General features: G+C 40.4%; 1 protein-coding gene and 1 long non-coding RNA gene across 3 annotated transcripts; one reads left to right on the top strand and one right to left on the bottom strand.

The window, feature by feature from the left end:
- Positions 1-1,506: 1,506 nt before the first annotated feature.
- On the bottom strand, positions 1,507-21,353 carry LOC122660557. 2 transcript variants are annotated; one of them, XM_043855918.1, is made up of 7 exons: positions 21,015-21,353; positions 17,211-17,252; positions 10,006-10,122; positions 6,444-6,679; positions 3,122-3,158; positions 1,708-1,765; positions 1,507-1,588 (listed from the first exon to the last, which is right to left on the bottom strand). In XM_043855918.1, the coding sequence occupies exons 1-7, from the start codon at positions 21,165-21,167 to the stop codon at positions 1,509-1,511; spliced, it is 723 nt and encodes a 240-aa protein (XP_043711853.1). In that variant the 5' UTR covers positions 21,168-21,353; the 3' UTR covers positions 1,507-1,508. The 2 variants fall into 2 exon arrangements, with proteins under 2 accessions (XP_043711853.1, XP_043711854.1); XM_043855919.1 differs by lacking the exon at positions 17,211-17,252 and having other exon boundaries at positions 21,015-21,352.
- Positions 4,590-5,177, top strand: LOC122660558. The gene is made up of 2 exons (XR_006332710.1): positions 4,590-4,784; positions 4,893-5,177. It is a non-coding gene; the product is annotated as an uncharacterized LOC122660558 (long non-coding RNA).
- Positions 21,354-22,147: the final 794 nt, after the last annotated feature.

Genomic DNA, 22,147 nt, shown 5'->3' with positions numbered 1-22,147 from the left:
TTGATTTGTTTTGTCCTTTGGGATATAATGCACACCAAGTAGAACGTCCCATTCATACAATCAAAAGCAGTATCAGTAATGATTAGAACTGGGTCTGAATAATGGTGTTTACATGTGTTCTGAATTCAAACTACTCGATACTTGGGTTGTGGTCAAGGGATGTATGGTGCGAAGGCTGGGATTAAGCAGCAGAGGTTGTTGAGGATAAGTGTGCTCTTTGGCCAATGGATGAGAGTTAGCCTGGTATATTTCAATACTCCCACTTAATTGAAGAGTGAAAAGATTTTGCTTGGGTTCTAAGGGTTCTGTTTCAAAACGAGGTCATTTCGGGGCTTCTAAATTGAATATGCAACTCGTGCTTGTCCTAGGGTTTTAAGAAGGAATCAGATCGGTCGAATCAGTCAAACCTGATCCAGAATCCAGTCGATCATACTGAGTTTCTACGGTTTAGTCTAAATTGGCTAATTTCCTACCGATGCCGGCCATTTCTGGGTTGAGTCGGAATTGTAATCGGCTGGAGCCAATCCGGATCCCAATCCTGAGTTTAATAACTTACCCAGACTCTCTTTTCACCGTATCGCATGACAGAATGGCATGCCAAACTGTTTCATAGCAAGAGTGACAAAGGGGGGGCATACAGATTGTATTTTATCATTGAATTAGCTAGTAAGTGATCCTGTCGGAATGGTGTAGTGCAAGCATTTCCAAAGAAAAACCTTGAATTTTAGTTGAACAGGCTACTTCCAAACTGTTTCCAAGGGAATGGATCATATAGATAGACCTTCATCTCTAAAACTGCTATACAGGCTTGTTTTTTTTGTGAGATTACCATTCTTTGAGCACAAACGAATGAGTTTGTCATAAAAATGGCCATGTGAATAACTTCATACTTTTAAGACCTTAATTACAATGGACAAGATCAGTAACTCTGGATTGGAATGGTCTTCTTGCCACAGATTCAGGAATCTTGTGATCTGGGGTGCCTGGTAACCAAGGATCATACCCGTCCACTTCCATTGTAATTGTAAAACATAGTAGCTTGCAATCAGATAGACGTTTCTGAATGCTTCAAACAGTTTCAGTTGTTCATTGGCATCTAGACTCTTAAAGAATCATCATTATTCACTACTTATAAATTCCCCTGTAATGAGTGTGTGTGTGTGTGTGTGAGAGAGAGAGAGAGAGAGAGAGAGAGAGAGACAGAGAGGAGCAAAATTTCCATGTATTATTGGACTTGCATTCTACAAATATTACAAGAAATTGCCATACCTAGGAGGCCTGGGTATAACAGAAAAAACCCGATATAACAGAACATGCCTCCGTATATATGGTAGCCTCGTTCACCCATTGACAGCAGCTTGCTTATCAACTATATTTTACATCCCGAATCACCAGACACATGTGAAGCTACTCAACATTCAGCTTTGGAAAAGTTATCACCACTGAGGATTGGATATGAGAATAAACGTCAGAATCCTTGATCCCTTCCCATGATGCTTTTTTCTTGATTAGAGCTTCTCATTCTTTCTTTCTGATTTTAGCGCTTCATAGGACAAAAGTACTTCTTTGAACTTTGCTTCAGCAGCCTCTGCAATGGAACATGGCAAGCACCAGCCATTCAAAACAAATCAGACCACTACATCAGGAGCAAGTGACACTACACTATATTGCAAGATATAATCAGATTAACAGTCAAATGACGCCAACCTTTATTATCCTTGTTTTGGTCTGGGTGGTACTCCATTGCCTTCGCTCTGAAAGCTGTCTGGAAACAACAGTTTACCAAGGACATAAAAAATATGCAACGAAGAAACAAAATCTATTTTATCATGCAAGACAGTGAACTTGATCAAATAAGCTGAATAAAGATGACAATAATGTGCAGGTAATGGGCTGTTCAAGAATAGATCATGTCAGTACTATTGTACTTGTAGTGCAGTTCAGCCCTTTAAACACAAACCCCCCTCCCCCACCCAATTTGGGATTTTCGGATTTTTCAGCTTCCATAATTTTAGGCACCAAAACCCCACTAAGATTGACTAATGTTGTACACTATATTCACTCCTGCTTATCTCCTTAAATCCACAGCCTCAAAGCAACAGGAATATTATCCTCCTATAAGAGTTTTAGGCTCCTAACTAGTGCTCGCTTCTCTCAAGCATAATGGGCCCAGCAATGCTCTCTCAAGGTGCCCTGCCATAACCTGCAAATGAGGTGGCTTTCAAAGGCTCCAACCAATTTACCAAGCAGGTGAAAAGCAAGGAATCACTTTGTGGAAGAAAAAAAAGGATCAAAAAGAAGACTGAAGAATCTATCGATTGACGAGCTTGTTTAATCTCCATTCACAACGCTGGCCTCTGAACCCTACCTCTTCTTCACCATGTTACTTCTGCTTCCTTTTTTTTCCCCCTTTTCTTCTTCTCTTCTCTGTTGCTTCTTTTTTTTTCGTTCTTTCTTGCGATTATGTGCTGCTTCCCCAATTATTCTTTTATCTTCTTCAACTTTACCTAATTCTACACAAGCTACATGTGCCAACTTGGACAAACTACAATCCAATAGGAATGTAGAATCGAAAATTTAAAGGGAATGGTATTTCTAGGGAGGCCAGTCTGCAGAGGGTTCTACAAACGGGCCTTGGTTTTGCCATGCGGCAGGTCAGACAGGGCTGAAATTTTGTGGACAGGTGAACCCCCAAGTCCTTTGCTCACATGTCAAGTTTCATCCCAATTGGAGTTGGTCAATGGTAAATCAAGTATTGAAAAATTAAGGACTTTGGAGAGAATGCACAAAAAAGAATGGTTAGCTGAAAACTATAGGGATGCATGGACATGCATGGGGAAGTATTTTATTGAATTTGAACATAATAATACATGGCCTATCCAAACCATTCTATCAAGATCCAATGGTTGGAACTCAGAATTGCTAGATCACTCCTCCAGATGGCCGAAAATGGTGGCCCACTAAGAGACCCTCTTCAAGGGAACCAGTCTAACAAACTTTTTATGAAAAACAAATGCTGAACTTGACATAATAAATCAAAATGAAACTGTCCTCAAAATGTAAAATGGAGCAGTTCCACGTCACAATAGCAACAACAACAAAAAAACAATTGTGTTAATACCTTGATCTCCGTTTCTGTGTACGGCTTTGATCTCCACCTTTTAAAATGCAACAACCAAAAAGAGAAAAGAGAAGAAAACCATTAAATTAATCAAGACAAAAATATTGCAATGAAATTGGAAAACAAATATATCAGAAATTCACATCACATTGCTACATAAGCTTTCTCAAAATGAATGTAGGAAATAACTTATCAACTGAACACAAAATGTTTGACGATAATAATCATGACACCTTCCCTGGAGTGGGGGTTCTGGGGTTAAAGATTATAAATAAATTTATACATATTCAAAACTGCAACTATATCAACAACTAAGGAATGAGTCCGTAAACAAACCTCATTTTAGTATCTGTAAATACATTCAGTCAGAACTTGTTTTTTCCAGTAGTCATTTCTCCATAACTATTGTTGATTTGGGGTAGAAAATTCAAAGAACCAACATTACAGCACTCAAAATGTTGATTTTTCCATAACTATATAATCCTTATGCCAATTAAGTCAGCTATTAAGACTTTTACATACAAACATATTTGTCAATTAGGCAACATAACCAAATTTTTTTCTTTTTAAAGCACAAATTTCTCATGCTACAGCATATGATTGGTTCTACCAGCATCACTCAGTGATGACTGATATCTGATGGCAACTCCAGTTATTTTGAATTTTAATTTAGCTTTAGTAGCTTAAAAGATGAGTACCATGTTTAGAAACATAATGGGGGAAAAGGATGTAGTTGGGGGGGGGGGGGTGACAAGGGGGAAAGGAGTCAGATGTTTGGAATGACCATTTATTCTCAGACCTGTAGCATGTAGAGATACTTATATTAATGCAACCCCGGGTTCAAAAACCCAATTTTAGGTCGCTATGGGCACACCAAAGTGAATAAAAACTCGAACAACGGTAGTGGCAATCGTGTAATTTCTGGAGCAATTTAGGATTCCTTTAGAGTAATAAACAGAGTCAGGGACAAAACAGGAAATAAAAGTTGAAGGAAAGTACCAATCTGGAATTTCAGTAAAGTCTAGGGATTAAACAGAGACAACTTCAGCAAATAAGGGCGGATAATTAACAAGAATTAGACCCTTGTGTGTAAATATTGAAAGAAGGTCATCACCTACCTCTTGACAAAACTTCATTTGACCACCAATCAACCTAAATTTCAGGTGATGAATCGAAACTAACTGCCCCTCTTGGATGCAAGCAATAATAATCCCAGATTCGAAACTTGATGTAGAGTTTTTATTTCAGATGGTATTTTACCCTCAAACTCTACAATATAAGTTGCCCTGGAAAGGAGATGTAAACCTCTAAGTCTCGGCCTGATCCGTGAAGACCTAATTGAGTTTTAACAATTTTTCCCAAACCCAGTATTACCACCAATATTAAGGGAAAAAGAAGAAACAAGGAATAAAATCAAAGGAGAAGTATAAGGAGGAGGAGAAAACAATATATCAGAAACTTTAAGGAGGAAATCAGACCTGGTTCGACTAGAGAGGGAGGAAGAGGAGGAACTAACCAACCAACAGGTCACGCAGGCAGCAGCTTAACAGCCTTCAGAGATCTCAAATTTCATATCATTCAATCCCAAAAACTGAATATTTCGATGGACTTGTTTACAGATATGAAGGGAAAGAAAGTCTCCTAATCAAACTCTAAAATGATGGTAGAGTTCATAGTTGTCACGGTGTCTAGGAGACCCAAGGCATTGGAGGGGGTCTAGACGCAAGGGGACCAAGGTGCCTGGATGCCTGGCGACATCTTGACAACTAAGGTAGAGTTTGAAACAAACTCCAATGCAACCTTCCGACTGCTAACAGGAATAAAATAACACAAAATAATAAATACCAATTGACAAAAAGAAGTATAGAATTAACAAATAAATTCCTAAATATCCCTAAATAATCCATAACCCAGGTTCGGACCCAGTTCTTCTCAACCGGGGTTTCCAGACTAGGTCAAGCCATCCAGCCATGGATGTGCAACTGCATTTTATATGGAATGGGTAACATGAATTAGAGATATGATAAATCATCCAGACAGTATTGAAAATTGAAACAGAAATTTAAAAAAAAAAGAAAGAATTCACGCTAATTACTTGGCATATCTTAAGGATTTTTACAATAGGGCATGCATATAAGTAACAAAATTATTTAGCCCATTTTCCAGGAGGGATTAAAACAATAGGTGAGTTTGGTATCTAATCAACATGCACCAACTTCCTACGTGTTCCCAGAAACTTATTCTGCATTATATAGTGCCTGCAAAAATCAACAAACAGCTGGATTTTTGCTTCCTCAGCTTCTTACTTGCCAATATGCCCATGCAAGCAACTTTTTTATGTTTTCTTGTTCTAAATTGCTTTCTAGGATAAAATGGGCCTTTACCCCTTAATAAACAGAGGGCTAACCCTTATCTATCCCAAGTTTGACTAGGTACCTGAGCTTGCAATTGCACAAGGAGCTTGTGGCATTTTGACATTATTTTTTATGAACTTTGTGACCATACAAAAGGTAGGAGCAGGCTTATCTGGGTGGAACCCATACACAGAAGCAGTTAGTAGGAATAAAACTCATCAACTAGAAGCATACATAAACAATCTTGAATATCTATTCATTCCACTCACAAATTTCCAACTCCTTAACACAATTTTTTCAAAATGAATAATACTGTAAAATTTAATTAGAAGAGCGACAACCATATAAAAGCCAACCTACATGTTCGGCTGTCAACAGGCCGAATTTATCCATATTAATATTAGATCCAATTAAGTCAAACGGATAGACACATACCAGACCCATTTATCAATATCCAAACATTTAATTAGGTCGGCAACAGATACATGTCTATCCGATCCAATTAATATCCGACTTTTTTTTTTTAAATTATTAATCCAATATTCAGATAATTAACTGATCCAGATACTGATACACCTATAGAGGCATGTTGGATACTTAATCTGCTACCCACTAATGTAATCGGGTCTGATATCGCATATGCATATCTCTGCTCCTTATCTTTTACAATCCTACCTACATCCAGTTTATAGACAAGGTGGACAACGAATCAAATAGCTTGAACAGTCCTATGTCCCATCCTAATGAGCAATGAACAGTTGAACACTTAGCAAGGTGGGTTAACAAGACATAGAAACTACAAAACCAGCAAGAAGAGGAGGTCTTACCAAAATATTTATTTTAGTTTTTTGGTAAGGAGTTTAGTAACTGTCTTTATCCTATTTTTTAAGTTCCCACGTGGTCCAGTAAAGCTAAATCAAAAGATTCATCCCATTGGCTAGTCTGGTCACTTGAATACTAATCACTACCTGTCGAGGCCCAAAACTGAGTAGTGATGTGATAATGAAATATTTCCACTGTCTTGGGGGGTTGCTCTCGAATTAGTCCTTTGTTCTCTGTAGGATGTCTCAGTCTTCCAATACCAATCATTTCGCTGAAAATGTTGATGATATGCTCCGGGACCATTTTCTCCCCAGCTCTCATAGCTCTTCTTAAATTTATTCCGTTCTCTGTTGAACACACTTTGCATACGCTTTATACGCTCCTACAAAAAGCAGAACCCAGTCAACTAAATGAAGTAGGGATGAAAGTACAATCACAGAAATATCCAGACCATTCTGAGCCTCTGCACATAAACTGGAGTCTGAAATAAAAAATGGAGATACCCCAAGCCAGTATTTCGCACGATATCAGGTAGTAGATTTAGCATTCACACGGGCTCTAGAAGGGGTGTTTTGAAATACTCATTCAAAATTAAGCCAAACAGTCAAGGTGTTCATGAGATGCATCAGCATGTTGTGCTCTCTAGAAAAAGGCCTGACCAGACAAACTTAAAACTTTGGATTACAATCCAGTTTGATCCTACAGGTGTACAGTCAGCACATTTCTTATGACTCCAGCAGAGAAATAACTCTATTCCACAGTTTCATTTGATAGAACAGTTTGGTATCAAGAACCATGGTTAGAAAAAAAGGTCGCCACTAATAATGGAATGCAAGACAAAGAACAGTTCCAGTGACATCGTATGCAGCATAAATGGAAGTCGTGGAAGGGATGATAATCGATGGATATCAAGCCAAACTTTCCTTTACCCACCTTTACCCGCATTACAGTCCAACACAAGCATGTATTGAGATCCTCTTCACAGCTCCTTTCTACTTAAGAGAAAGCATTTGTTCCATGGGAGTCGAAGATATGGAGATTTTGGGTTAGGCAGTCGCCAGTCTGATATAAGTTTTGGCCAGGTCTGGAGACCACACTCAGACTACAGCTTGGCTGATTTTAGATTTATAGACATATCCATCTATCATGTTGCACCATTTCTTTATTTGGAAGAATAGCATCCTTGTCCTACAGGTTTGCTGTGTGCTAGATTTATTGTATTGACCCACCAAGGGCATGCACTCCGGGAGAGTGGAAGCATGTGAGATTTTGGGTTAGGCAGGATCTCAACCAGCTATATGGTTTCTCTCCAAAAATGAATAACCTCTATAAAGGAAACCTGTGACAATAGGAGAAACAGGAGATCAGTACGTTAGGAGGAAGGCAGAAGAGGAGTCGTCTATGGAAAGAAGGAAAAATGGAGAGAACCTAAGAGCTCAAGGTAGTTTCAGAATGTTATAATTACAACTAAACCCAAATAATAAGAAAGACATGACAATAAAGTGATAAACCCCCTGCGCTATACAACTTAACACTCCCTCTCATGCTGGAGCATATATATCTCCCCTGACCAGCTTGAAACAACCATTAAGAAACGCATGTCTAAACAATGCCTTAGTGAACATATCGCCAAGTTGGTTGCCAGAGTTAACAAATGCAGTAGAGATCAACTTCTTCATAACAACCCCCCTCAGATAATGGCAGTGGGCCTCAATATGTTTAGCCCGCTCATGGAGAATCGGATTACTAGCAATAAATATATATTAGTTTGATTATCACAGTACATCTACATAGGTTTAGTGACTGAAAGCTCTTGAACAAGAGAATTTAGCCACGTCAGTTCCGATGTAGTATGCGCCATGGCTACTATACTCCACTCGACCGAGCAAATATAGTCTACTTCTTACTCCTCCAAGTAACAAGATTACCGCCAACAAACGTACAATATCTAGTAGTAGTTCAATAAATAAAGAAAACCGACCAGCAGCAATACCAACTATAAACAACCACAGTTCTGGCCAGACTAGAGTCCAATAGAGGTCAAAGTCAACACTTTTGATGGGGCTCAAATTCTGGTCAGACATAGTAGGCGAGGCGCCCAAGTGCTTGTTTTAAGGCCTAGGGCAGACAAAAGTTAGAAATGAGGAAAGTCAGGAATGACACTCTTTTCTATAGGCGGGGCAAGCTGGAGCTTCTGCTAGGCAATAGGCAGTGAACCAACTGCAGGATAAGTAATAGGAATTAAGTAACCCAAATCTAAAATCAAACAACCAGATTTGAGGAGATTTTGCACCATAGAAAATCCAAGGCTTGGATCAGCCCTCAAATCAAGGTCGAAGAACCTTACCAGAGGGGCTTTAATGCCCTAAAATACGACAAATTACAGTTCACTACGTGTGTAGGCTTTGAAGCCAGCTGAAAAAGGCTAGCGCACGTAAAGAAAACGGATGCGCTAACATGCAATGGCTTTCGCGAGTTGCTCTCAAGCCGGAGCGCACTAGCACGCCCTCCGTTTTCTCGCTACTTGACTAAGCCCCGCTTGCTGCTGAAAAATGTAATAGGCTAGCACGGTCCTTAGTGCAACTGTCCTGTTCCTACCATGGGAATATCTATCTTTCTCTCTTGTTTCAGATATCAAACCGGACAGTATCGTATATGAAGAAAGAGATGGTTGGTTAAATTACATAAAAGTCACTCTTTTCTTAATTTATTACTATCTTTTCCCCCATTATATTCTGACATTCCAGAAAAGCCCTTTTCTTCCAACTTTATTTACGAATTAGTCCCTGATTCTTTTTCCATACCAAAGTGGTCTTAAACTGTTCTTATATTTACAAAATTGCCTCTACTCATCAATTTGAGTTATTTGTCCCTTGTGAGCCCACAATGACCCAAATTGAGGGGTTTTGGAACCTGGGGTTGTACTAGCTCCAGTAGTTGCCCCTCCCCTAACAAAAAAAGGGATCCATCCATTGTGGAGGATATGATTGGATAGGGTCAAACAACAGAGATGCAGCAGAAACTATTATGGTTTGAATATGTAGTTCCTAATCCAGCAATTTACTGTTTTACTAAATTGAAAATTTCTAAAAACAAAGTCAACATAACACAAAGTAGGCGTATATCACTAAAATGTAGTCCACCTATATTTTTCTGCATAATGCTAGCTCATCCTTTAATATTTGTGACTAACTGACTGGTTATGCTTTATACAGCCATAGTGCTTCAACGTCATATTTGGAATTTAAACCAAAAACCTCTTCTGAAATACAGAGAAACTCACAGCTTGTCAGAATTCAGAAACCCCAAAATGCCCCAAAACTTAACAGATGTTTACATTCCAATTCACAAAATAATCACGCCAGTTCCATTGCTGGTCATCTAAGAATATTCTTAGTGAAAGCAAAATTATGTAGTGCTAGAAGTATTAGTAAATGGATCTTTCCCAAGCTACAAGATTTTAAGTCTTTTTAAGATAGTTTTGAACTATGTCTTTACAGCTAAACAGGATTCTCTTTTGTGATTTTGACATAACAACAGATAAGCATATCAAAAGATTACAGAATTTCACATTAACTAGATCCTTACAACCAATATTTTAGAATTAAATAATGGTGGTGAATCTAAACAATACAGGGTTTCATTGAGGACTCTAGCATTAAACAAAATATACAAACCAAAAACAAGAGTAATGAAACACAGGCTCACCACTCTCTCCATTTCATCCTCATACTCCTCTTGCATTCTACGATTATATCGTTTCCATGCTTCCTCCCTGAAACTTGAACGAAATGGACCACCAGTTGTACCCTTTGACCTAGTTAGCTTTATTGGTCAAATAACAAACATGATCAATAAGCTTCGGTCTGAAGATAACTAACAGATGTAAGTTCAGATCAGACAAACAAGTTTAACCATAGTTTGTACACATTTAAAGTCCAAGTTCCAACCAGATTTCAAGTGTTTCAACTGAAATTAAAAAAGAAACTATAAAGTTCACATATATATGATAGATTGCATCAAATTGATGCACAGTAAGTTTAAAAGAGCACTATTTTCAGTTTGATATTTTCAGCTGCAGTTTCAAACTAAAACAGTGGTTTTCGCATTACATTATTTAAATTAATCTCCAAGTTCTGTAAAATTAACTTTTCTTACCAGCAATCTCATTATATAAAAAGGTAAGCAAAAAAAAGGGGAAAAACCCCTGAAAGGCAGTGCGGCCCCTGCGCCCAGACACAGAGCAGCGCGAAATGACCGCCCCGCCCCCTATAAAAGGTGGAAATCCCACCCCTGCTGATGCTTCCGCACATGCTCCCATTGGCCCCGGGCTGGCGCAGGATCCATGCTGCCATTCAGGGAACCCTCTCCCATAAAAAAAAATTTATGTTATGTAAGTCTCTACAGAGACCAAGAAGTAAAATTCCTAGAGCCAAAATGAGTCTGCAATGTAGTACTGAATTTGAAGACTCAAAACAGTACCAATAAACAAGATCTTTTCTAAGACAATAAGTTCAGATTAAAGGATGGGTCTGAAACTCAAGTCGGGTTCATTATTTGGGAGATTGAACAGTTACTGGAAGTTAGAACTTGATTTGATGATTAGATCAGAATATATAGGTCAATCCTAGCAGATCTAGGAGAAGAGAATATCGGTAATAAACCAGCAAACAAATAACAGAATTAGAGTAATCGATTTATACTGAAATATGATAGGAAGCAGTGATTAAATAGAATCTGAAAAGTATATCAATTTAATCATAAACAGTAGCTTAAGAAGAAACATGGGCAGAATTGGAAAACAGGGATAATTCCAGATCAACAAGACGGAATCTTGCCTAAATTGAATCGAGATGTTCTTTTGGATAGAAGAACATTAGGTCAAAATATGGGCAGATTCTAACGGTTGGGTCCTTCTATCCAGAATTCGTGCAAAAAAAGCCTTGCATATGAATTCTAAGCAGCATAGAAGTTGCAAGAAATTTCGGAAAATTACTAACTTGTTAATGGAGGAAAAGAGGAGGAGGAGGATGAAGAAGAAGAAGAGGATAGCAATAAGAGAAACACCTGGGCTTCACATCACAAGGTGATTGGATGGATCAAACACCACCCAGCCTTGATCAAACTCAAAGTTTCCTTGATAGAACACAAGGGATTATTCACCAATGGAGAAGGAGAGCAACAATAGCCTTTTTATTAGTCAAAATTCGTGTACAATGCTGACATCCGTTACTAACTTATATAGAAGACTCAAAAAACTGACTCCTACTCTAAAAAGGAAAGGTCTAACCCAATTCATAACTAATAAGGTAACCTAAACTGATTAGGAAACCGAAACAACAAAGAAATAAAGACACTAACTGAACTAACCCCGCATGCCTAGACTATACCCATATTATAAGCCCATAGTGGCCCATTACAATGAAAACCCATGGGATCAAAGGCCCACCAACACATACATAACCCAACCCAAGGCTTATTCTTAATAAAACAAGCCCATTTCGGTGATGAATCTGTATCAGCCTGGAAACAAACTTTTTCCTTTAATAAATTAAAATCGAGATCAAGCATAGAAAACCAATTAATTTCACAAAGATATTTATCATAGTTGCCACGGCATCTAGGCAACCCAAGGCGTTGGAGGGGACCTGGACGCAAGGCGACCTAGGCGACGCCTTGACAACTATGATGTTTATATATCATTTCACAAAATTAATGAATTTCTTGATACCACAGGATATTGAAAACATCTTAGACACTCATGAATTTAGCTTGAACTAGGGATTTTTTTACTCCCGGTTTTGCCACAAAGCATCCCCATGTTTCAGCTTAAAGTGATCCAGTATCCAAAATTCTTAATTCATGTGGAGAATTAGATCCAGATATGGCAAGTTCATCAGGCAAATATTGTGGACCATCATGTAGCTGAAGGACATGAAGACCTTTATGAGACACAACAGCATTACTTTCTTCTTTTCTTTTTTTTGTTGGGATGGGGGGTAGGGTGTTGAGGAGGTTAATCACACACTGGATTAGCAGTTGACAACGCCACCTTGCCTTTCATTTTTCTTTCTTTTTTTTTTTTTGTGAAGGAGGTGATAGATTAAACATCTTTATATAGGTCTACTCTGCATAAATCAAATCAAAATAATAGAATGTCTGAGTTTAGCCAATATGACAAGTGTACAAGACCAGTCCATGCGAATATTTCAACAAATCACTTCCATCACCTATATTCCATGACAGATTTCATATTCATGAATGCGATTCATTTTTTTTTTTTTTGGTGAATAAAAATATATTACCAAAGCCCGAGGGGGGCGAGGGAAAAAGAGGGGGGGGAATATACAAAAGGAGAGAGAAGAGGGGGGGGGGGGGAAAGAAACAGACCCAACTAACGGGGTCTCAAGAGAGCACTATCTAAACCCCAGGATACAACAAAGCATGTTCCTTGGGGAATCCAAAAAGGCCTTATGAGGCCAAAAACTGAGCTTAGAGGATACATAAAAAAAAGATGGCTTTCCAAATCAGGTCAAAGGAACGAGAGTTGGAGGTCCATCTCCGAAGGTTCCTCTCCATCCAAATGTGATAAAGAACCGCACCAAACACAAGCTTGCCAATAGTGTCGCAGATAGTGCATCCAAGGTAAGTCATGTCCATCCAAAGCCACTCTAGCAAAAGGGAGGGGTCTCCTACTGCGAGACCAAATAAACGAAAGGGCTTTTTTCCAGATGGTAGAGGTAAAAGGGCAATCAAAGAAGAGGTGGCCAATGTCTTCGGATCCATTCCAAGAGAAGATACAAGAGGGGGAAACAGGGATTCTTCGGTAGAGGAAGGCCTGGGTTGGAAGGCAAAGGTTAAAGGTTCTCCAGACTAGGAAGCTGTGCCAAGGGATGTGACCTTTGAACCAGACTAGCTTGTGCCAAAGGACAAAAGGGGCTTGGGTCCTAACTAGGTTCCAGGCAGATCTAAAGCTGAAGAGGCCGTTTGAGGAGGGGAGCCAAATAACCTTGTCCGCATGAGCCAGAGGGAAGGGAATTCCAGATCAGGGAGAGGATGGGGGGAATAGGGGAAGGGGGGGGTCCAAGATCCATGGGAGATGATGGTGGAAAGGGAGGCTGACTTGGGAATGTCGGAGGAGTAAATTGCTCTAGCTCTAAAGAAATTGTAGAGGACTCCATTGGGGTGCCAGGGGTCAAGCCAGAGGGAGATGGAGGACCTATCAGCAATAGAGGAGGAGGTGGCTCTAAGAGCCAGGGGCGAAGGAGGAGGATCTTGCGCCAGACCCAGGAAGAATCCAAGGGGATGGGAACGGTCCAGATGGAGTCCTTTTTTAGGAGATGGGAGTAGACCCAATGGACCCAAATGGAGTCATGCTTAGAAGAGATTTTCCAAATGAGCTTCAGAATTCCCGCAGTATTGGAGTCACGGATACGGCGAATGCCAAGGCCTCCTTCAGATTTGGGAAGGCATATGGATTTCCAACTGATTGGATGGAGGAAATCAAAGGTTTCCTTCCCTTTCTAGAGGAAAGCACAGAAGAGGGACTCCATAGCTTTAATGGTGGCTTTAGGTAGGCCAAAGATGCCACACCAGTAAATGTAAGAAGATTGGAGAACCGATCTACTGCATTCAAACCTGCCCGCATAGAAAAGAAATCTGCCTTTCTAAAGTTGAAGATGCTTGCGGATATTGTTAAGCATGGGGGTGCAATGATGGCTGGAGAGCCTAGAAGGGATAAGGGGAAGGCCCAGGTATTTCACTGGGAGGGAGCCCAGGGAAAATCCCGTAAGGCAGAGGAGGGTGCCTTTGTCAGAATCCGAGACGCCAAATAGGAAGAGTTTGGATTTAAGGAGGTTGATGCGGAGGCCAGAGAGACTCTCGAAGAGGTGGAGGGAAGACATGATGGCAGAGATAGAGGAGGGGGAAGCTTTGGAGAAGATCATAAGATCATCCGCAAAGACCAGGTGGGTAAAGTTTAGCTGCTTGCACTTGGGAATGGGGGAGATAAGGTGAAGGTCCGTTTTGGCTTGGATGCTCCTCGAAAGTACTTCCAGGGCCAGAGAGAAAAGGAAAGGGGAGAGAGGACAACCCTGGCGAATCCCAACTTTAAAGTGGAAAAGCCGGCGGGGGAGCCGTTGACAATAACAGAGGAGGGGGAGGAGATGCAAGCCAGAATCCAACAAATGAAAGCAGGGGGAAAGCCCATCTGGGAAAGCACATCGCAGATGAAATCCCATCTAAGGGAATCAAAATCTTTGTGAAGGTCAACCTTCATAAGGGCAGCAGGAGAATGAGATTTTCTATCGAAACCCCTCACAATTTCAGGGCAAAGGATGATGTTGTCTGCTATGCTTCTGTCAGGCAGGTTGATTGGGGCTGACAAGGGAAGGGATGACAAGCTGGATTCTGTTTGCCAGGATTTTAGCAATGAACTTGTAGAGGAGATTGCAAAGAGAGATAAGTCTGAAATCAGACAGAGAGGAGGCTCCATCTTTTTTAGGGATGAGGCAGAGGTAAGTTTGATTGACCTGGGCAAGCTGGATAGGGTTAAAGAAGAAGCTGCGGACAGCTTTGATGAGGTCTCCTTTAATATGGTCCCAGCAACTCAAGAAAAAACCCATGCTGAAACCATCCGGTCCAGGGGCCTTATTGGCTTTATGTGACAAAACAGGCTTGCTGATTTCCTCATCAAAAGGGATACTAAGGAGCGAGCAAGCCAGAGGGGGGGAGACAAATTTGTTAATGAGGCCAGCAGGGACAGGGGATGAAGGGGGGGGAGGGAAGGGTTAAAAAGGGAGGTGAAGAAGGAGACAGCCTCGGACTTGATATCGAGGACCGAGGAAAGGGGGGATCCATCCCGAGCAATGAGCAGAGTGATGGAGTTAGAGCTCAATCTGGCTTTCAGAGAGCAGTGAAAAAAAGCCGTGTTTGAATCACCCAGCTCCAGCCATCTAATGCGGGATTTCTGGCGGAGAAAACTTTCTTCCAAAGTGGCGAGGGAAGAGAGCTCTTCAGAGAGTTTTTTCTCTTCCTCAGCCAATAAGGGATTGAGCGGATCTGATTGAAGACGGGATTGCGCAGAGGCAAGGTTGGATTGGCAAGAGGATAGCAAGGAGCGATTGATTAGATGCCTTGGATTTGAAGAAATCAGATATACACAACTGATAACACTTTTTTTCTTCAGCTGTTCTAGGTCTCTAATAAGTAGTTCAGTAGTTGGCCTGCTAAAATTCACAGAGTGAATGGATTTGTTAAAAATCGATGCTAACCTGATAACTTTGATGATGAACCAAAAAGACTTGCAGTACCAAACAAGATCTTATTGACCAAAGGAGATATTTTGGCTAAAATTGAAGACTTTGTACAGGAATTACAGAATGCTTTATGAATAGGGAACTGCAAGCACCATCATATAAATGCAAGTGGCAGCCATGCACAGCTGAATCCAACCATACAGTGGGCAACACTTCAATGAAGAGGTATAGCCCAATGCACTACTGGGATCCAGCTGATGTGGCTGTGATGAACATTTAATGAATGTGGTGTCCACATTTTCCTCACAAATTGAAGGGAGGAACTTCAGCAGAAAGGTTAGCACAAGTAAATCATATAAACAAATATTGGTAACAGAAGCAGCTTGTTGCAAACAAATCATTTATAGTTCCAGCAAATTAGACGTTGCCTAATCTAATTCCTGGTAAAGTTCAAGGGGGGGGGGGGAGGGGAAGAAGATATCAAAAGAATAAAAACATAATTTGGAAGCTATAGCTAATAATTTGTGGAAATACATGTTTTCATACATAATCTATCATTCCATTGTGCTCCAACACCCACGTTCTTTTAGTTCTAAATAAGTTGCTGCTCTTTGGTAACTACATTTTTTGGATTAGCTGATCATATCCCATGTAGCCCATTTCAATCTACAAATACACAACCAGATCCCATAATTGACAATCATTTCCCCCTTCTTTCAGGTTTTGCCTCCATTGTCATAAATGGCAGAGAAAAGGTAAAGTTATACAGCTGATACAGACCAGCAATTCTGAACCTGCTCCTGTGGGATTTGAAAATGCCAAAGCCTCTTCACTTTTTCAATGTCTTATACTTTTTTATCTTTTTCTGTCATTTTCAGAAAAGAACCAAACTTATTCCAAATTCTGTTTATTGACGTTAGTAAGTGTTGCATTTTTTTTCTCAAGTATCTAATTGTTTATTGTAATTTTCCCGCACTGTACAATTTACACTGACTACACCAGTGAAGCAAACTGGAATCATTTTGGCACTCATTTTCCCCTAATATGCTACTACTAGTTTTAAATATGAAGGAAGAATGAAATAACGAAATACTTTGGCTCGAAATTGAGAATGTGAACTATATATCAATAGAGGACAACTTTTCCTGCCCCGTTTTCATCTTTTTCCTTTTTTGATTAAATTAGAACTTTATAAATCAAAAAATGTACCACAACCTGCTCAGCAGCAGAGATACACTACAACAACAACAAAGCCTTAAACCCAACTAAATGGGGTCGGTTAAGCAGCAGAGATACAATACAAAATGAAAAAGAATATGGTACATGAGCGAAGGAGAAGCTACACCGCAATACATTGCCTTGTGCAAATAAAACATCCGATATCCCCTATTCTCGTTAATTCATTCACTAATAGGATCAGCCAATTACAGCCTCAATGGAATGATATATCCCCATTGGCACATAATGATCATACAACTAACCCAGGTCATATCTCCATGGCCACCAATATGGGATATCAGCCATCTAACACCTAAAGACTAACGCCACATCACCCTCTACAATCAAACTAGGGGCAAAATGTACTAAACTGCTTGTAAGATGGCTGGGAAAGAAGAGAACCTAATATGACAAATAACAGTAACACAATACATGTACCTGAGTGTAGAACCAGTCAATGGACCTCTGCAATTGTCCGACCTAGCAAGTCACTGAAACCATCAGAAATGGTCTTTCCAATAGTTGATACAAATTTGGAGGATACTAAACTGCTTTTATTCATTTTAAAACATGTGAAACGGTCACAATACGAGTAATTTCTTAAAAATTTAAGAAGTTTAAGTCATCCTGAAATAATCCATTCATTGCACTGTAAGGTTTATAATGTTCACAAAAAAAATGTTGTGCAAGAGGCATGTTATCACAATGACATTGACCAGGAATTTACACACGAAATGAAGTATACGGCTTAATTTTCACCATGGCTCGAAATTTCGACCAAAATGTCAGAATTTCGGCCACTTCCAGTTTCTATATTGGTCTAAACGATATGGCATGTGAATTGAGGGGTCTTCAATGTTTAGGTTTTTTCACAAAATAGACCATAGTTCGGTGTCATTTAGGCCATTTCACTGGTAAATTTCTATGCCATTTCGGTCAATTTGGTGCCATTTCAATCGCTTCGGTGGTATATTTGGTTTCTACCAAGGTTGAAATCCCAAAATCTTGTACCTTGATTTTCACTAGTAACTCGTCTGAATTTCAAGAAATATAGTGCGAATACAATTCAACAGGAATTCTCATATAATTGACTTGCATCAATTCCCTGGGGAACAAATGCAATCCAGCTACCTAATATCTGATGAATCAAGATCTGAACCTTCCGAGGCTACTGTAGACAAGAGGATTCTATGTTAGCACCAATAACTTTGTTTAGAATTGGATTCTGCAACAGGAAGACTGCAAGAGAACTGTAATTCTCTAAATATCCTTTGGCACAAGCTTCTATTTTGTGATTTTCCTAAGGCTGATGAACAGGACAACCCTGTTATGTGCCTAATGGGGCTCGATCTAATGTATGGACGCTAGATTTGGCCAGCCTAGTATGGGATAGGTTAAAGGGCTTGATTTAATGCGTTCCATCAGCTCTGGAGCTTTTGGCGTATCAGTTAAGTACCAAACATTTGCTATCAAAGCCGCGCACCACGTCATGGGTTCGAGTCACGGAAAGGGCTACTTGGAGTAGAGTGAAAGCCTTCAAGAATGAGTTACCTGCCGCCAAGCGAAAACCCTGGAGTAAAGTGGAGCCGCTTGGAAAGGGCTACCTACTGCCAAAGTAAGTGCTGCTGAGGACGACGGCTGCGGAAGCGTGGTGGTCTGTTATGTGCCAAATGGGGCTTGATCTAGTGTATGGGCGCTAGATATGGCCAGCCTAGTATGTATGGAATAGGTTAAAGGGCTTGATTTAACGTGTTCCATCAGCTCTGGAGCTTTTGGCGTATCGGTCAAGTACCTAATATTGGCTGGTACGTGCAGAGTCTTCCCCCTCACTTCATTATCTTGAAGGTGAGAAAAAATAGGTAATTAAGAGAGGGATAAAGAATGAGTAGGCGTGATTGAGAGCTGCCAAACCTCTTTCTCACCCAAGTAGTTACCCTAATCCCACGTATCCAACCCTCATACGACAAGACTCATAACTTCTACCACTACTAACACGGCTCAACTTCCCCCACTACTAAATAGTTACGAAGTAATATATTCAAATAAATAACTTAACCCATTCATGCCACCTAAGCACGTAACAACTCCCTCCCTCTTAATTTCTAGTCTTGTCCTCAAGATCGATTTCTGAAAGTTCGTATTGCATTGCCTCGATGCCTTCCCATGTGACTTCCTCCTCTTCGTAACAACCTTCGATCAAGAACAGTTTCTCACATTGATGTCCAAGCATGAACCGTTCATTACAATTGTAACAAAGTCCCTTAGCCCGCCTTTCCTGCATCTCTGTTAACGTGATTCGATGAACAGGAGGAAGTTCTATGTCAGGTGGAATGCTCTTTCTCTCAAGTGAGTGGTCGCAAGCCTCATACAACCGAGTCAATCCAATAGCGGCTGAAAGTGTAGTGGGTCGGCCAGCTAGAACATCGGCTTTGATTTGTTCTTTCAGTCCACTGATAAAAAAAACTAACCTGCCTATGTGGCGGAATGGGTCCCACCTTGGAAAGCAAGTTCTCAAACTTGAATTGATACTCTCGAGTAGTACTGAGTTGTTGTAATTTGGCTAGTTCCCCAAAAAAATCTTGGAAGGGGATCGGCCCAAATCGAGTGTGTAAGCCATCACAGAAGATACACCAAGTCACTATCTCTTGATTGGAAATTTGGAACCACAATTGGGCATCTCTCTCTAGGTGGAAGCAGGCTAGCACCACCCATTCTTCTAGCATGGTTTGATGGAACTCAAAAAATTGTTTGGAACGACATGTCCAGCTGGTTGTGTCTTCCTCCCCTTTATATCACGAGAAATCCAGCTTCACCAACTTAGAAGTGAATGTCTGTTGGGAGTTACAAGAACGTTGAGTCGGGTTGTTTTTAGGTGGCCGCACACCATTGGGTTGCGTCGAAGCCCTTGAAATTTCACCGACTTCATGCTGGCTGGTTGAAAGAGTGGTGTTGAACTTCTCAAAAATTTCATTGAGCTCGGAGAGTATGTGCTGTTGCTCAAGAAGGATTTTTTGCTGCCCTTCGTTAAGTGAATGCACATCATCTTCTAGCTTTTCTACCCTCTGGTCCATTCCCCTGTTCTGAAACCAGGCTGGTACGTGCAAGTCTTCCCTCACTTTACCATCTTGAAGGTGAGAAAAAATAGGTAATTAAGCGAGGGATAAGGAATGAGTTGGTGTGATTGGGAGGTGCCAAACCTCTTTCTCGCAAGAGAAATTGGAAGTACTTAATTAGCTGCCCTTCATATTCAAAAGCGGAGAATAAATAGGTTGCACAGCAACAGTTACAGTATCCTAATCCCACGTATGCATTCCTCATACGACAAGACTCATAACTTCTATCATTACTAACACGACTCAACTTCTATCACTACTAAACAGTTTACACGTGCTATTTAAAATATAATAAGTAATATATTCAAATAAATAACTTAACCAATTCATGCCACCTAAGCACGTAACAAATGTTAGGTACTCGACCATGTCACGTAACCCATTGATACCAAATGTTAGGTACTTGACCGATACACCAAAAGCTCCAGAGCTGATGGAACGCGTTAAATCAAGCCCTTTAACCTATCCCATACTAGGCTGGCCAAATCTAGCGGCCATACACTACATCGAGCCCCAATAGGCACATAACAAACACACTCTTCAGATGCATATGCACAAACTAAGCAGCAAGCGTCTTTCCATGTTCTCTTGATGCCCTCTAGCTACATACATAGAAGAGAAAGAAATTTGAGGGGAAAAAAAATCAGATAAGCAATCTAAGAATGTCACCTATATTATCACCTATATAATTGGTTTAGTTATGATCCTCATAAACGCGAAACATAACAAGGCATAACTAGCCTGGACGTCGGGGATCAAAATTCTCCTCCACAACTAAATGAAAGACAGCAGCTCATACCAATGGGGAAATGAATAATGACCCATCGGATGAAAGACTGCTAGGAATTCTCCCAGCCATCAAATTACAAAATTCAGCAAAGGTTCAGATTTTTAGTGCTGGGTGCAATCAATAACAGCCCAACTAGGAATTGCGAATGGTAGAACCTCCGCCAATGAACCTATTATGATTTATGAATTAGCAAGGATTAAATGAACTCAATTTCCGAAGTTAGGCGTCAGATAGAAGAGACGATGAGCAAACTTGAAGGACGCAATCGTAAACGGAGAGAATCCACAATATATAGTAACAGGTAGAGGAAAGAAGAAAAAAAATAGAAAGAAAACGTACGGCGAATGTGGTGAGGGTGGCGCCAACCAGACCAAACAAGAGAATTCCCCAAACCTTCACATCCTCGCCTTCCTTTTCTATATAGGGTGGGTTTCGCGACCAAGAACTACTGCTACTATTCTCCTGTTTGCTCTTTTCCTCCTCGGAAGCCATTTTGCTGCTCTAACACTTGACCCCTCGGCCACTCCTATAACGAATTCCTACACCTCGAAAGACTAAATCTGCAGACCATGCTTCCAAGTTCCAACCTTGTCCTCCTCTATTTCTACCCTTTCAACCGTCACAACAAGGAGGGGCAAAGCAGAATTGAAGAAATTTCCACAGTTGAGATCGGAAGAGGTTTCCTGTCGAACAGAACACCGATGACCAATGGGAATTAAAAGAAGGCACGTGCGAACAGGCACCTCGCAGGAACGCGTACAATTGGGCCATACGCATGACGGAAGTTTGCACGTGCTGCACACAAATAGAACAGCATAATGCCACGAGCATGCTTCTTTGAGTCGTCCGGCCACCGTCCATTGAGGAATTTAAGTGCCAACGAGGCATGCAATTTAAGGTCTTTCGACAGTTTGATAGATACGTACGCGAAGGGGATCCGGCTCTCCTCCAGCCGTGGCAGGAGCTGGAGGATCCAGCCCAGCAAACACATAGGGTGTTTTGGTCATATCATAGGGGGGCTCACAAGTGAAATGATCCAAACACCCCTTGTTTTGCTGGATTGAATCCTCCAGCTCTTGCCATAACTGGAGGAGAGGAGAGCCACATTGATGCGAAGGAGTTGTAACTCCCACTAACGGTTTAAAGCAATCGTCCTCTATTGATGTGGCAATTATATAGGTCACATCAGCTTACATTCTTCCACTTGGCCTATATTGTCACATGTCAAATAGATTTTTGTAAGTTTTATACTTGATGTATGATCATATATAGTTTAACCCTCGAAGAGTACTTTATTTTCTAAATGAAAATTCTAACTCACTAATCATAGCAACATATGTCCATGCATAGAACATTTTCTTCTTCTTCTTTGTTTTGGTAAAGTAGAACATTTTCTTCCATATATCACAATGAGTTATCATTCTCAAAACGAACCTTTATGTGGTGAGTTTTAACTTTATAGAAATCAATGT

The sequence above is a fragment of the Telopea speciosissima genome, chromosome 4 (assembly GCF_018873765.1).
Source record: "Telopea speciosissima isolate NSW1024214 ecotype Mountain lineage chromosome 4, Tspe_v1, whole genome shotgun sequence".
NCBI classification, from domain to species: Eukaryota; Viridiplantae; Streptophyta; class Magnoliopsida; order Proteales; family Proteaceae; genus Telopea; species Telopea speciosissima.
This window is presented reverse-complemented; position numbering and strand designations above follow the sequence as displayed.